Raw genomic sequence first — 12594 nt, 5'->3', positions numbered from 1 at the left:
CCCAGCGGTTGCAAATTGAGTGACATAGATATTCAAGTATTGTCTGTTGCTGGTGTGTAAAGCATGTTCATGTTTTGCTGCTTTGTTTTAATGCAAGAACAAAAGAATCGGTTATACAATATGTGGCAAAGGTGCACAATATTGCCAGGATAGCTGAAAAATAGCAAGAATAACTTCAAGAGATATAATTAATGATACTTTTGATCAAAAATGAAGCAAATATCAAACCAGAGTAATAATAATCCTTGCCTTTGATCGCCTGCAAAAAATACAGTCAATCACTTTATAGTATATTCTGTGAAGCGCTTTGAGACGTCTTGAAGACATGATAAGGCGTTATATCAAGTGCAAGGATTATTATTATTGATATAGAACCTTTCATATCAGGAGAATAGTTCAAAATGTTTCACGTGATTTTACTGTAAAGTGGAATGACTGTAAATTTGAAAGCGAATACAGTTGCCCTGTTTCATGCATAGCAATTGAGCTTTCAGAAGTCAGGGTTGTGCTCTGAATGGTGCTGTATACATTCAAGTTGCTGTTGTTCACATGAGTACTAGTTGTGGGTGCGGCTGGTGCTCTTTCATGTTGAGACAGTCTTGGGCAGCCCCTTCCCCCAACGCCTATAGTGTGCTAATTCTATTGGTGTATCTCTCTTTTCCCTGCCAAGCTCTATCACCTTTCCACCATCTTGTAGTCTTACTGTGTTATGATCAAAACTCATTGCAGGATCTCCTCTAACTCATACTTTTCCACGACTTAAAAATGCAGGAAAGCATAATGTGAGATCATGAAGCCCCATTCCTTCTGCAATCAATCTTATTATAAACTTCATCACACCCTTGGGAGAAACTCTAAAGTAATGCCCTAAAGCTTAAAATTAATTGAGCAAGAACTCCAGAATATTTTTCCATCTTGATAATTCAACCTTGGTGTCCACAGATTACTCCTGCTCAAAGATTTGTAGATTTTTTTTAGGTGTCAGTCTGGCTCAGTTGGTAGCACTCTATCTCCTGAGTCAGAAGGTTATGGATTCAAGCCCCACATTGGGACTTTGAACTCAGTCTAGATTGACACTCCAATGTAATGCTAGGAGGAGGATTGCATTGTTTATTAAAAGCAGGAGTTGAGGTTAGAAGAATTTGTATTACTATTATTTGCCACTGGGTGTAAATGTGGAACAGACTTCAGACAAAAGTAGTTGCTGTTACATTGATTAAAACTCTTAAAAAAATGCATAGGTACTTTTCTTCAGATGAGATGTTAAACTGAAGTCCTGTCTGCCTGTTCAGATGGACTTTAAAGGTTCCATGATACAAATGGCAGATGGAATATAATGTGGGGAAGTGTGAAGTTATTCACCTAGGCGGGAGAGCCTTCAGCCACTCTGCCCCCAACCTCTGGAATTCCATCTCCCAATCACTCCACCATGCCCCCTCCTTAGCCTCCTTCAAGTCCCGCTTCAAGACTCTCCTCTTCGACCATGCCATCAGCCTCCCCTTCCCCTCCCCTCCTTTCTCCCCTCCCCCCCCGACTCCAGCTTGGGTCTGAAAGGTGCTATACAAATGTAATCTTGTTGTTGTAGGTAGTAAAAACAGAAAAGCAGATTATTTTCTAGAGGGGAGAGACTAGATAGTGTTAGTGTTCAGAGGGATTTGGGTGTCCTTGTACACCAGTCACAAAAAGTTAGTATGCAGATACTGCAAGCAACTAGGAAGGCTAATGGCATGTTGGGGTTTATTGCAAAAGGGTTAGAATACAAGAGTAGGGAAGTCTTGCTGTAACTGTATAGGGCCTTGGTGAGACCGCACCTAGAATATTGTGTGCAGTTTTGGTCTCCTTATTTAAGAAAGGACATACTTACCTTAGAGGAGATGCAGCATAGATTCACTAGGTTAGTTCCTGGGATGAGGGAGTTGACCTATGAGGATAGGTTGAGTAAACTAGGCCTATATTCTCTAGAATATAGAAGAATTAGGGGTGATCTTATAGAAACATATAAGATTCTTATGGGGCTTGACAGTGTGAGACTGTTTCCCCTGGTAGGAGATCTATAACTATGGGTCACAGTGTTAAGATTGAGGGTCAGCCCTTTCGAACAGAGTTGAGGAAACAATTCTTCGCTCAGAGGGTAGTGACTTCATGGAATTCTCTACTCCAGAAGGCTGTAGATGCTCAGTCCTTGAACATATTCAAGACTGAGATTGATAGATTTCTAAAGGATAGAGGGATTAAGGAATATGGGGATAAGGCGGGCAGATGGAGTTTGGTTAGAAGATCAGCCATGATCTTATTGAATGGCGGGGCAGGCTCAAGAGGCCTGTTCCTGATTCCTATGTTCCTAAATCGAAAAGTGAAGGGAATTTATCCTGATATCCTGGCCAACAATCCTGGTCTGACAAACAAGATTTGTGATCCAGAAGGTCTTGTAAGCGGTGATAGATTCGACATCATCACAGAGACATGGTGGAATGAATCCAATCAATGGGATCCGCATCTGGAAGGTTCTAAACTGTTTAGGAGGGACTGCATTGGCAGAACAGGAGGTGATGTGGCACTTTATATAAGCTCCATTATTGCAGCACAAGTGAGAAAGGATATAAAAAAGAGGAAACGGCAGATGCAAAATCACTTTGGGTAGAATTAAAACATGATAACAGAGCTAAGCTAATACTGAGGGTCCGCTATAGACCCCCAAGTCAGGGTGAAAACCTCAATCTGGAACTGTGGGATGAGATAAGGAAGGGCATTAGTAAAGGACCAACCATAGTAGTTGGAGATTTTAATTTACCCGAAATTGATGGGGGTAATATTGTATCTACTGGTAAGATAGGGAAAGGGTTTCTAGAGTTAGAGGAAGATTGTTTTATGACTCAGTTTGTAAAAGAGCCAACAAGGGGAGATAACATTTTGGATTTGACAATGAGCAACAGGGATAACCAAATCTCCAACATAAAGATGGGGGAAGCATTAAGCAACAGCAATCACAATGCAGTCACATTTGACATCACAAGAATTGGTGAGATTACAAAAACCCAAACAAATCTGCCAAATTTTAAGAGGACTGACTTTGTGCGCTTGATAAGTCTAGTTGGTGTGGGCCTGGCAGGCTTAAATATGGCAATAGGAGTGGAGAACCTATGGAGTTCCTTCAAGGAGGTGGTTATGAAGGCAATGGAACAATGTGTACCCATGCGAAGGAAAGGTACCAAGTTTAAAGGTACACTGGCCTGGTTGGACAGGGCTACAAAGCAAATCATTGAGAGGAAATAAATACACATTTAAGGTCATTGAAGGAAAATGGCATAGAATTAAGTCAGATTCAATACCAGTTGGCATGCCAGGACTGCAAAAGAAGGCATCAAAATTCAAAAAGAAAAGCTATGAATTGAATATGGTAAGAGAAGTGAAGGATAATAACAAAAAAAAATTTAATTGCATTAAGAATAAAAGAAAAACAAGCAATGGAATAGGGCCACTGAAGATTGGTTCAGGAGAGAACATGACAAATAATGCTGCACAGGCTGCAATAGTGCTAAATAAGTTTTTTGCATGAGTCTTTACCAAAGAGGAGATGAGTAACTTATCTGATCTGGAAAGAAAACTCAAGGATGTCGCAGAGAAATGTTGCGACACTATTCCTATCACTACCAGCATGGTTGGCAAACAGCTGTAAGCTTAAGGTAAATAAATCTCAATGGCTGGATAAATTGCATCCGAGAATCCTTAAGGAACTAAGGGAGGAAGTCGCAGAATCGCTGGCACAAATCTTTCAAAAATCACTGAATACTGGAAAGGTACCGGGAAACTGAAGAAAGGCAGATGTTACTCTTATTTTTAAGAAAGGTAACAAATGTGGCCCAGGAAACTACAGACCAGTAAGTTTGATGTCCATTGTAGGCAAAATTATGGAGACTCTTACTAAGGATAAAATCATGGAGCATCTGGACAGAATTAAAATCATAAATGGTAGCCAATATGGGTTCACGAATGGGAGGTCTTGCCAATCTAATTTACTGGTTTTCTTTGTCACTTTGGCAAGAGAGCTTGATAAGGGTAAAGCTATGGATGTTGTATATCTGAATTTCAGTAAGGCCTTTGATACAGTTCCTCTTGAGAATCTGCTACTGAAAGTAAGGAAATAATAATAATCCTTGCATTTGATATAGCGCCTTATCACATCTTTGAGACATCAAAGCGCTTCACAGAATATATTGTAAAGTGAATTGACTGTATATTTTTGGGGCAAAATAAAGAAAGCGGGAATCAGTAGAGGTATATTACTATGGATTCGCAACTGGTTGACTGGAAGAACCCAGAGGGTGGTGGTACAGGAAATGTCATCAGACTGAGAAAATTTTAATAGTGGAGTTCCACAAGAGTCTGCTTTGGGACCTCTTTTGTTTAATATTTTAATAAATGATCTGGAACTAGGATCTGGAAGGAAGTGTTGGTTCTTTCAAACACAGATCAGATAGTTTTCTTTCAGGAAATAACATTTTGGGATATAGTACATAGGTAGTTCGGGACATATGTGCATGTGACTGCCAGGAAGGTGGAAGCACAGTGGCTAAGTTTGCAGATGACACCAAGCTAATGAAGGTGGTAGATTGCAAAGCTGAACAAGAGAGGTTACAGGAGGATTTGAACATACTTGGGAATTGGGCAGATCGGTGGCAGATGAAATTCAATGTGGAGAAATGTAAAGGACTTCACATGGGGACAAAAAATCCTGGAAGGGACTATTATTTGAACAGAAGGAAAATAATATGTATGGAAAATGAATAGGACCCGGGGGTCTTGATTGACAATAAATTGAAGCTCTCCCAACAATGCCCTGTGTCAGTGAGTAAAGCAAACCAGATGTTGGGATGTATCAAAAGATCAATAGCAAGCTGAAATAGTGGGGTAATCCAGCCACTGTATAAATCATTTGCGAGACCATACTTAGCGTACTGTGTACAGTTCTAGTCGCCACAGTACAAAAAGGATATTGGAGAAAACAAGAAAATACAGAGGAGTACAACCAAAATGATTGTGGGAATGGAAGGACTGGACTATGATGAGCGACTAAGTAAATTGGGCATATTCACGCTGGAAAAGAGAAGATTGAGAGGCGACATGATTGGTATTTTCAAGATTCTAGGGGCAAGACAATATAGATCATGACAGGCTGTTTCAACTTGTCCAGAAAAACCAGAGGACATGGCCTGCAATTGAAAGGCGGTAAATTCAGAACGAATCTACACAAACACTTTCAGTGCACGAATAGTGAACCTGTGGAACAGGCTCCCTAGGGAGACAGTTGAAGCAGGAAGTGTTGGTTCTTTCAAACACAGATTAGATAGTTTTCTTTTAGGAAATAACATTGTGGGATATAGTACATAGGTAGTTCGGGACATATGTCCATGTGACCTCCAGGAAGGTGGAAGGCGAACTAGATGGAACTTGGTCTTTTTTTGTCTAGCATTTCTTATGTAACAAACCCCCAGAAAAAAAAATGGCCATTCACTTCAAGGCTATTTGTGGGATATTGTTCTATGTCTCTGGCTGTATCCTCAATGCCAGGAGCCTGATCTTCTGACCAATTTGCCTGTTAGACATTAAGTCCTGGATGAGCTTTAACTTCCTTCAATTGAATCAAGGCTTCCATCAGTACCTTCTCCAGTGCTGACTGCCTTGACCTACATGGATGATACTCCCTCCTTGTGTCTTTGAAGCAGTATTTGAAACCAACAGTTCTTCAAGCCTTGTGTCCCGGCACTGATGCACTCAGCCTTCCCTCACCTATACGACGCTGTCCATCTCCACCACTGCCTCTCTCGCAAGCGTCCGGATTCCTCATTCACACCTTCATCTTGTTCAGGCTTATTATTTTAATTCTGCTCGACTGACTCCCCAGCTCCTTCCTACACAAGCTACAGACCATCCAGAAATCTCCAGCCCTTGTCCTTTCCTTCACCAGCCTCCATGAGCCTATCAACGCCAAAACACTCTCCAAGTCCATTTTTTAAAAAACACAATTATTTATTTTGTTTCCTGCGCCACACCATTCTCATCTGTCATTGGATGGTGGCAATGCCACTTGTTGAAATCATGAGATGAAAACTGACAGTATTTCAAAGCTCTAATCTGTAAAATTAGCATTTGTTTAGAAAGTATAGACAGTTTAGTTATCTAATATGTCGTAGTTGATGTAACAGAAAATGTTGTTTCTACACCTAGTTTGTTTTCTTATATTCCATTTATGACCATAATCTTTCAGTAATTTGTTGTAGCATTCTCAGTGATTATGCAACATAACATTTGAAAAAGACAAACCTGAAAATTTTAACAGCAAAAATAATGAATTACCAGGATTTATCTGTGTGTTTAAAGCAGTTATTAAACTCTGAAATCCGCTGATGTTTATAAACCCCTTGAGCCTGACCCGCATGTCTTTTGAAGTTCTCAGAACTGTTCAGAATGAATGACTTGTAACTTACTGCCAGCCTTCTGTTCTCCTTTGTGTGTTCGACTCCCCAGTAATCTGCTGAAAAATATCAGTACCTGCCTCGTGAAGCTGTTATTCTTGAGATCAGATGTCCTTGACTGTTGTTGTACTCTGATACCTGCATCCAATCTACACAGCACTCTTCCTGAGGCTTGAAGTGTAGTGGTTGCATCAAAGGAGCTAAATCTAAACAGCATACTAATTGAACCTGTCATTTGAAACACCAAACACCTCAAGGTTCCTTCAGGTCACTCAATGCAATAAATGTTTTTCTTATAAGAAAGCCGTCTCCGTTTCTAACCACCAAAATATATAGCCAACAAACTGCCCCACTGATCTTCCTTTGACAACAGCCAAAACTCATTTCTTCACCCCCCCACCAACCCACACACATACAAACACACTCTCTGCAGCAAAACATGCATTCACCCACATGCTCTGTCTGCAGTAAGAACTAAACTTCCCCAAGAGACTGAATAATGTGTAATCTAAAAATTTTACCACATTTCTTTATATTTTGGAGAGTGAGTTTCAGAGGATAATTCCAACTCTAGCTTTGCTTTCATAATTCATGACACTTCAGACATTTGATTAAATTATTGCCTTGTTGCTTAAAATCTCTGCTACCTATTCTATATAATCCTGTATAATTCTGGTAAATATTGAAGTGATGAAAAACAGATTTCTGTTCAGCAAAAATGCTGACCCTAGAGATTCATTATAACCATTTTACTTGTCCATAACTTTGTTACTTTACTGTAGAACACTGTATGGATTTCTTTGGGGGTTACCCCATAACTATGCTTAAGAGTATACAAACCAAACTCAGATTTCCATGCACTTCACTTCATGGAATGCGCACTGTCTCCCTGAAGGAATGCTTTCCTGCTTACCTAATTCCGGAAAGTACTGGGCGCAGGTTGTCAATAGCCAAGGCTTGCGGACCCAAACCTTGGGGTACGTATGTGCGTTGGGGTACTGCTGGAATCTAACCAACTAAAACCCGCACAGCTTGCCATTGATGTTCTTGTCTGGCAAGCTTTCTCATTGCTTCCAGCTAGGAAGCATACTCATACTCATTAGGGCTTTGGCTTGCATGGTTAACAGGAGCTGCGTGGGATGACTCCCTGCCCCTGCTCTGCCCTTCCAGGTGCTGCAGATGAGCCAGGCTGACTGTGCTGTTATCAGCAGTGCCCTGCAATACTGTGGACCTGCCTGGCTCAGGAACCAGACTACCGAGACCCCCTAGAGGGCAGGCTCGATTCTGGCATTCCACTGCCAGGCATGTCTTCTTGGAGTCAATCCTTGGAGATCCCACTTACCTCCCCCAACCCCCTGTCAACCTGTCAGTAGGATTGTGCATTTATCTATCAGTGAAATCAAGAAAATGGATAGCTTAAAATAATTAAGAAACAGCAATCTCATCGTAGTGTAAGAATAAAAGTAGGCTGTTGAAAAGCTATAGTATATCATGTGAAGCACTTTTAGACGCCATCCTGACGTGAAAAGCTATACCCCCAAAAACAATTTGGTCAGTCAATCCATGATGTTTGTGGCACACACTGCTGTCCGCAATTGGCTGCCACGTTTTGCCCACAAAATATACAGTCAATTCACTTTGCAGTATATTCTGTGAAGTGCTTTGAGACGTCTCAAGGACATGATAAGGCTCTATATCAAATGCAAGGATTATTATTTTTACCAAAGGCAAGAATTGTTATTCATACAATACAAACTGAAATATTGGTTGACTTTGCTGATCTCAACCAGAGTAGCAGTTGGAGTGCTACAATTGGCCTCATTACACCTGGGTTCTGGAAGGGGAGATGAGCCAGGTTATCGGGTTCCCTTTTGAAAGCTACAGAAACTGATAGTTAAAATTGATTGAAAATGTATTAAGGTGAGTTCCTGATGTTCGGTTTTGCAAAGGTTAGGCACCTCCTGCAGGGAGGAAAATTGGATGAAAAGTTGGTCTCAGGCCTCTTCCTCCTTGTGGCTGTCTCTCTTTCCTATATTGTGGCATTTTTAAAAATAAACAGCCAGCAAGCTATCCCAGACATCAGAGGGTTAGAGACAACTTGCTACTCACACGACATGGTAAATCCTTGCATCTGTGCTTTCTGTCTGAAAAAGGTGCAGGGAACTATCCTGCTTTTTTCATTGTTTCGGAGCTTTTCAAATGGTGTGAGGCCATTATCAATATATGTGCCAGCAGTGAATGACGTCAGTCTCTGCTCTTCAGTTGCTACAAACAAAGACATGGTTATAGCTTTTAAACGGGCAGAGCACTGTGAATCACACTCCCAAAGCTCTTTTGTTTGAAAAGCAAATAAGGACGGTGGAATTCCAAAGGAATGCCATCACAGTTGAAGCGATCATGGATATTTGCAGAATATCAGTAGAATATTAGTTTGCACGGAACCATTTGAACTACCTGATTCAAAAGAGTTGACAATCGATATTTATTCTTGGTTGTAAATCTGCACAGAGTCAGATTTGTTTTCCAATTATGTTTACTTGTCTACATTCCGTCAGTAATGGAAACACTCTCAGGATCTGGTTTGGATAAAGTATCAGCTCAAGACAAAACACAGACAGATAAAGCTTAGTGGGAGAAGAAAAAATGCGACTGTGTTTTTCTGCCCCAAATTATGTTTTTGTGAATTAGTAATTGGAGTACTCATTCCTGCAGTGCTCTAGATGTGTTCTATTTAAAGGAGATTCTCCTACAGTTTCAGAGACTCAGAAATTGCAAAGGCTTCAAAATCTTTGCAGCTACTTTTTCAGCTGCTGAAGAATATGTGCACCACAGCACATGTGCTATCTGCTGGAACACATCCTACTGTTTTCATTTTTCAATGAACTTTCAACAATCCACACCAGATGATAAGAAGTTAAAGACACAGTCAGATTGTTTTTGGTGAGGGGACAAATCTGTGTATCCGGTAATCTAAAACATCAAGTTGCCCTGCAGCACAGTGCCATTTTTTCAATGGCATGAAACAATTATTTTGACATGAATTGCAAAGTTGTGTTTGACTATATTTTCTACAGTACACTGAAATATATTTATGATTTTCAAATTATACAACCATAAAAATGTAAGAAAAGATCCAATTCAAAATCATTCAGAATGTATAACCATGAATTTGTGTTAAGTGTAGACTGCTAAGTAATTGAAATTTGTGAACTAGAAAATTATTCCCCAAACTGGATTGTGTGGCAATGTGTACTTACCCTGTGCACTTTCGGCCTGATTGTTCAAAGCAACCTCAGTATAACAGTGTGAAATGGCAGAGAATATACATGCTTTTACATCAATATGTATAAAACAGATTTGTCAAGAGGTCAGGTGATGTGCATTGACATGAAGATATTTGAGCCACAGAAATTGTCAGGAATGAGGTCTAAACTCTCACTTGAATTCACCTGTACATTAGTAAAGTATCTAACAGTCCAAGAAAGTGCAAAAATAATTGCATCCAACTGGATAATTTCCTTTTTTTCTGACTGATAAAAAATGAATACAAGGTGTGGGCTTGACTGAGTTGATAGCACTCTTGCCTCTGGGTCAGCAGGTTGTGGGTTCAAATCCCACTTAGGGGATTTTGAGCAGAACAAGATTAGTAAAGTATTGGGCAATTTCAGGACTAATACAAGGTAGTAGTTCTTTACCAAGGTGGTAATTAATGATCGGAACAGTTTATCAGGAAGGGTAGGTGAGACGAGGAAACTGGACTCATTTAAAATAATAAGTTGGTGCTGTGTAGAGTTTTTTTCTGGAAGGCTGATAGGGTGGACTGAAAAGCCTTCTTGATCTGAATCAATCTTGCGATATGTATATGCAGTCTCCTTCAGCAGTAATTACAGGTTTGTCATTTTTTTGTGCTTGTGTTGCATACAGTTTAAGCTTTTATGAAGGCTTCAAAGTAGTCATGAAAGGATCAGTCAACAGGCTGGAGCAGGTAATCCAAATAACAGTCATGGCCTAGAAAATATACTATTTTGCTATTCAAAGGTTGAAAGATGAACATTTTTCAAGATGGTTTAAATAAATCTTACACAAATACACCCTTCCACCACCACAAACTACAGGCGAGTTTGAGTAACTACTGTTTTTTGGTTATACTTTTAGAATAAACAAAATCTTTGCTAGAATAGAGGATATAGAACTGATTAATTCATATACTCATTATACCATGTTGCATTATTTATTTATGTTTTGATCCTCGATAATGATGATCTTTGCATTTGATATAGTTCCTTATTACATCATTGAGACAACAACAACAACACGATTACATTTGTATAGCGCCTTTCACATCGGAGGACGTCCCAAGGCGATGGACAGCATTTCAGATCCGAGCTGGGGTCAGGATGGGAGAAGGGAGGGCAGAGCAAGGGAGGTGGCCGATGGCCGAAAAGGAGGGTTTTGAGGCGGGCCTTGAAGGAGGCTAAGGAGGGGGCAAGGTGGAGTGATTGGGGATGGAATTCCAGAGGTTGGGGGCAGAGTGGCTGAAGGCTCTTCCACCAATGGTGGGGCGGGTGGGTTGGGAGACATGGAGCAGGCCGGAGCCAGCTGAGCGGAGCGAATGGGCGGGTTGGTAGGGGGTTAGGAGGTCACAGAGGTAGGGAGGGCGAGGCCATGGAGGGCTTTGTAGGTGAGGACCAGGATCTTGAACTGGATCTTCTGAAGGATAGGGAGCCAATGGAGTCAGGCGAGAATGGGGGAGATGGGGTCACGGAGTTTGGTGCAGGAGAGGACACAGGCTGCAGAGTTCTGGATTATCTGCAGCCCATGGAGGGAGGAGTTGGGAAGGCCGACAAGCAGTGCGTTTGCGTAGTCGAGTCTGGAGGTGATGAAGGCATGAACAAGAATTTCAGCGGCATGAGGGGTGAGGTAGTGGCAGAGTCGGGTGATGTTACGGAGGTGAGAGAAGGCAGAGTGGGTTATGGCTTGGATGTGGGGAAGAAAAGACAGTTGAGGGTCGAACAAGACACCTAGGTTCCTGACTGGCTTGGTGAGTTGTAGTGAGCAACCATGGGGGTTGATGCTGCCAGAGCCTGAGGTGCAGAGGCGCTGGCGCGAAACATCTCAAAGAACTTCACAGAATATTCTGTAAAGTGAATTGACTGTGTATTTTATGGGCGAATGTTTTGGTTTAAACGCGCATGTTACCAGTTTTTAAAAATTTGAAATGTGATCAATGAATGTCCCAGGTTGTATGTATCAACACTACATTCTCAAAATACAGGATGCTGACACTCAGCCAAATGGATCGCAGAGTTTTAATAAAGTGGTTAGTAACTGATACTGAGTGGGCTGAGACTACCAGGCAAATTTACAAAAAACTGCTAAGCCAAGAAAACTTCCCTTTTTTTTGTTTTTTTATACCTGCACACTTTATCAGAAGATTGATAATGTCTGAATCAAGTCAGAGCCCAGCTGGCTGCTCTCATGGGTTGTTGCAGCCATGGATTTCCTGCGTTTATAACACTTATTTGTAGTGTATTTTAGGATCCGAGTACTCCTCAATTAGTGGGGCAGCTGGACTACATTAGAATCTATACGTGGTTGTGAAGTTTCTTTTAACTTACTGTGGAGAGGTTGTGGATATGTAGCATGAGCACTAAATCAAAACCATCAAGTCGATTTAACAAGACTGTTCCAACCATTGGGACAGGGGGGGGAGGGGAAATCACGCCTGGAGCCCTGTTATCAACTATCTTGACTCCATTTATCAATGATGTGACAATTAACACTTCACACATTGCAATTTCCGCCCATGATTCACCTCCCAAATGGGCAACTGCAAAGTGGGCAAACATTCGTTAACAGGAGAATAACTTTGCATCATTGCAGGGGGCTGACTGAGTGTGCATAAATGTCTTTGTTTCCTTTTTTGCAGACCCAGAACAGAATGAAGCTGATGGCAGATAATTATGAGGAAGAGCACCTGAAATCCTCAGCACATTTGGAGCAGACAAATCATAAACCCTCCCCGGACCAGGTGGGAATGATTTTGCCTTTTACTGGTAATTGCGCAGTGAGTGGTTAGGGTTTATATGGCGCCATTAACACTCCTCCCAGACATGTCCAC

The 12594-nt window shown here is 41.1% G+C and overlaps 1 protein-coding gene across 4 annotated transcripts in view; it reads left to right on the top strand.

Moving 5' to 3' along the window:
* erc1b (ELKS/RAB6-interacting/CAST family member 1b) overlaps positions 1-12594 on the top strand; it is a 432645-nt gene that overhangs the window by 350603 nt on the left and 69448 nt on the right. For all 4 annotated transcript variants that reach the window (XM_007898509.2, XM_007898508.2, XM_007898513.2 and 1 more), the window contains one exon: positions 12403-12504. In XM_007898509.2, the coding sequence (XP_007896700.2) occupies positions 12403-12504 (102 nt within the window). The remainder of the gene's footprint in view (positions 1-12402; positions 12505-12594) is intronic.

Source organism: Callorhinchus milii, unplaced genomic scaffold (assembly GCF_018977255.1).
Source record: "Callorhinchus milii isolate IMCB2004 unplaced genomic scaffold, IMCB_Cmil_1.0 Scaffold5, whole genome shotgun sequence".
Classification (NCBI taxonomy): Eukaryota; Metazoa; Chordata; class Chondrichthyes; order Chimaeriformes; family Callorhinchidae; genus Callorhinchus; species Callorhinchus milii.
Note: the sequence above shows the minus strand (reverse complement) of the source record. Positions and strands in the feature narration are given on the sequence as shown.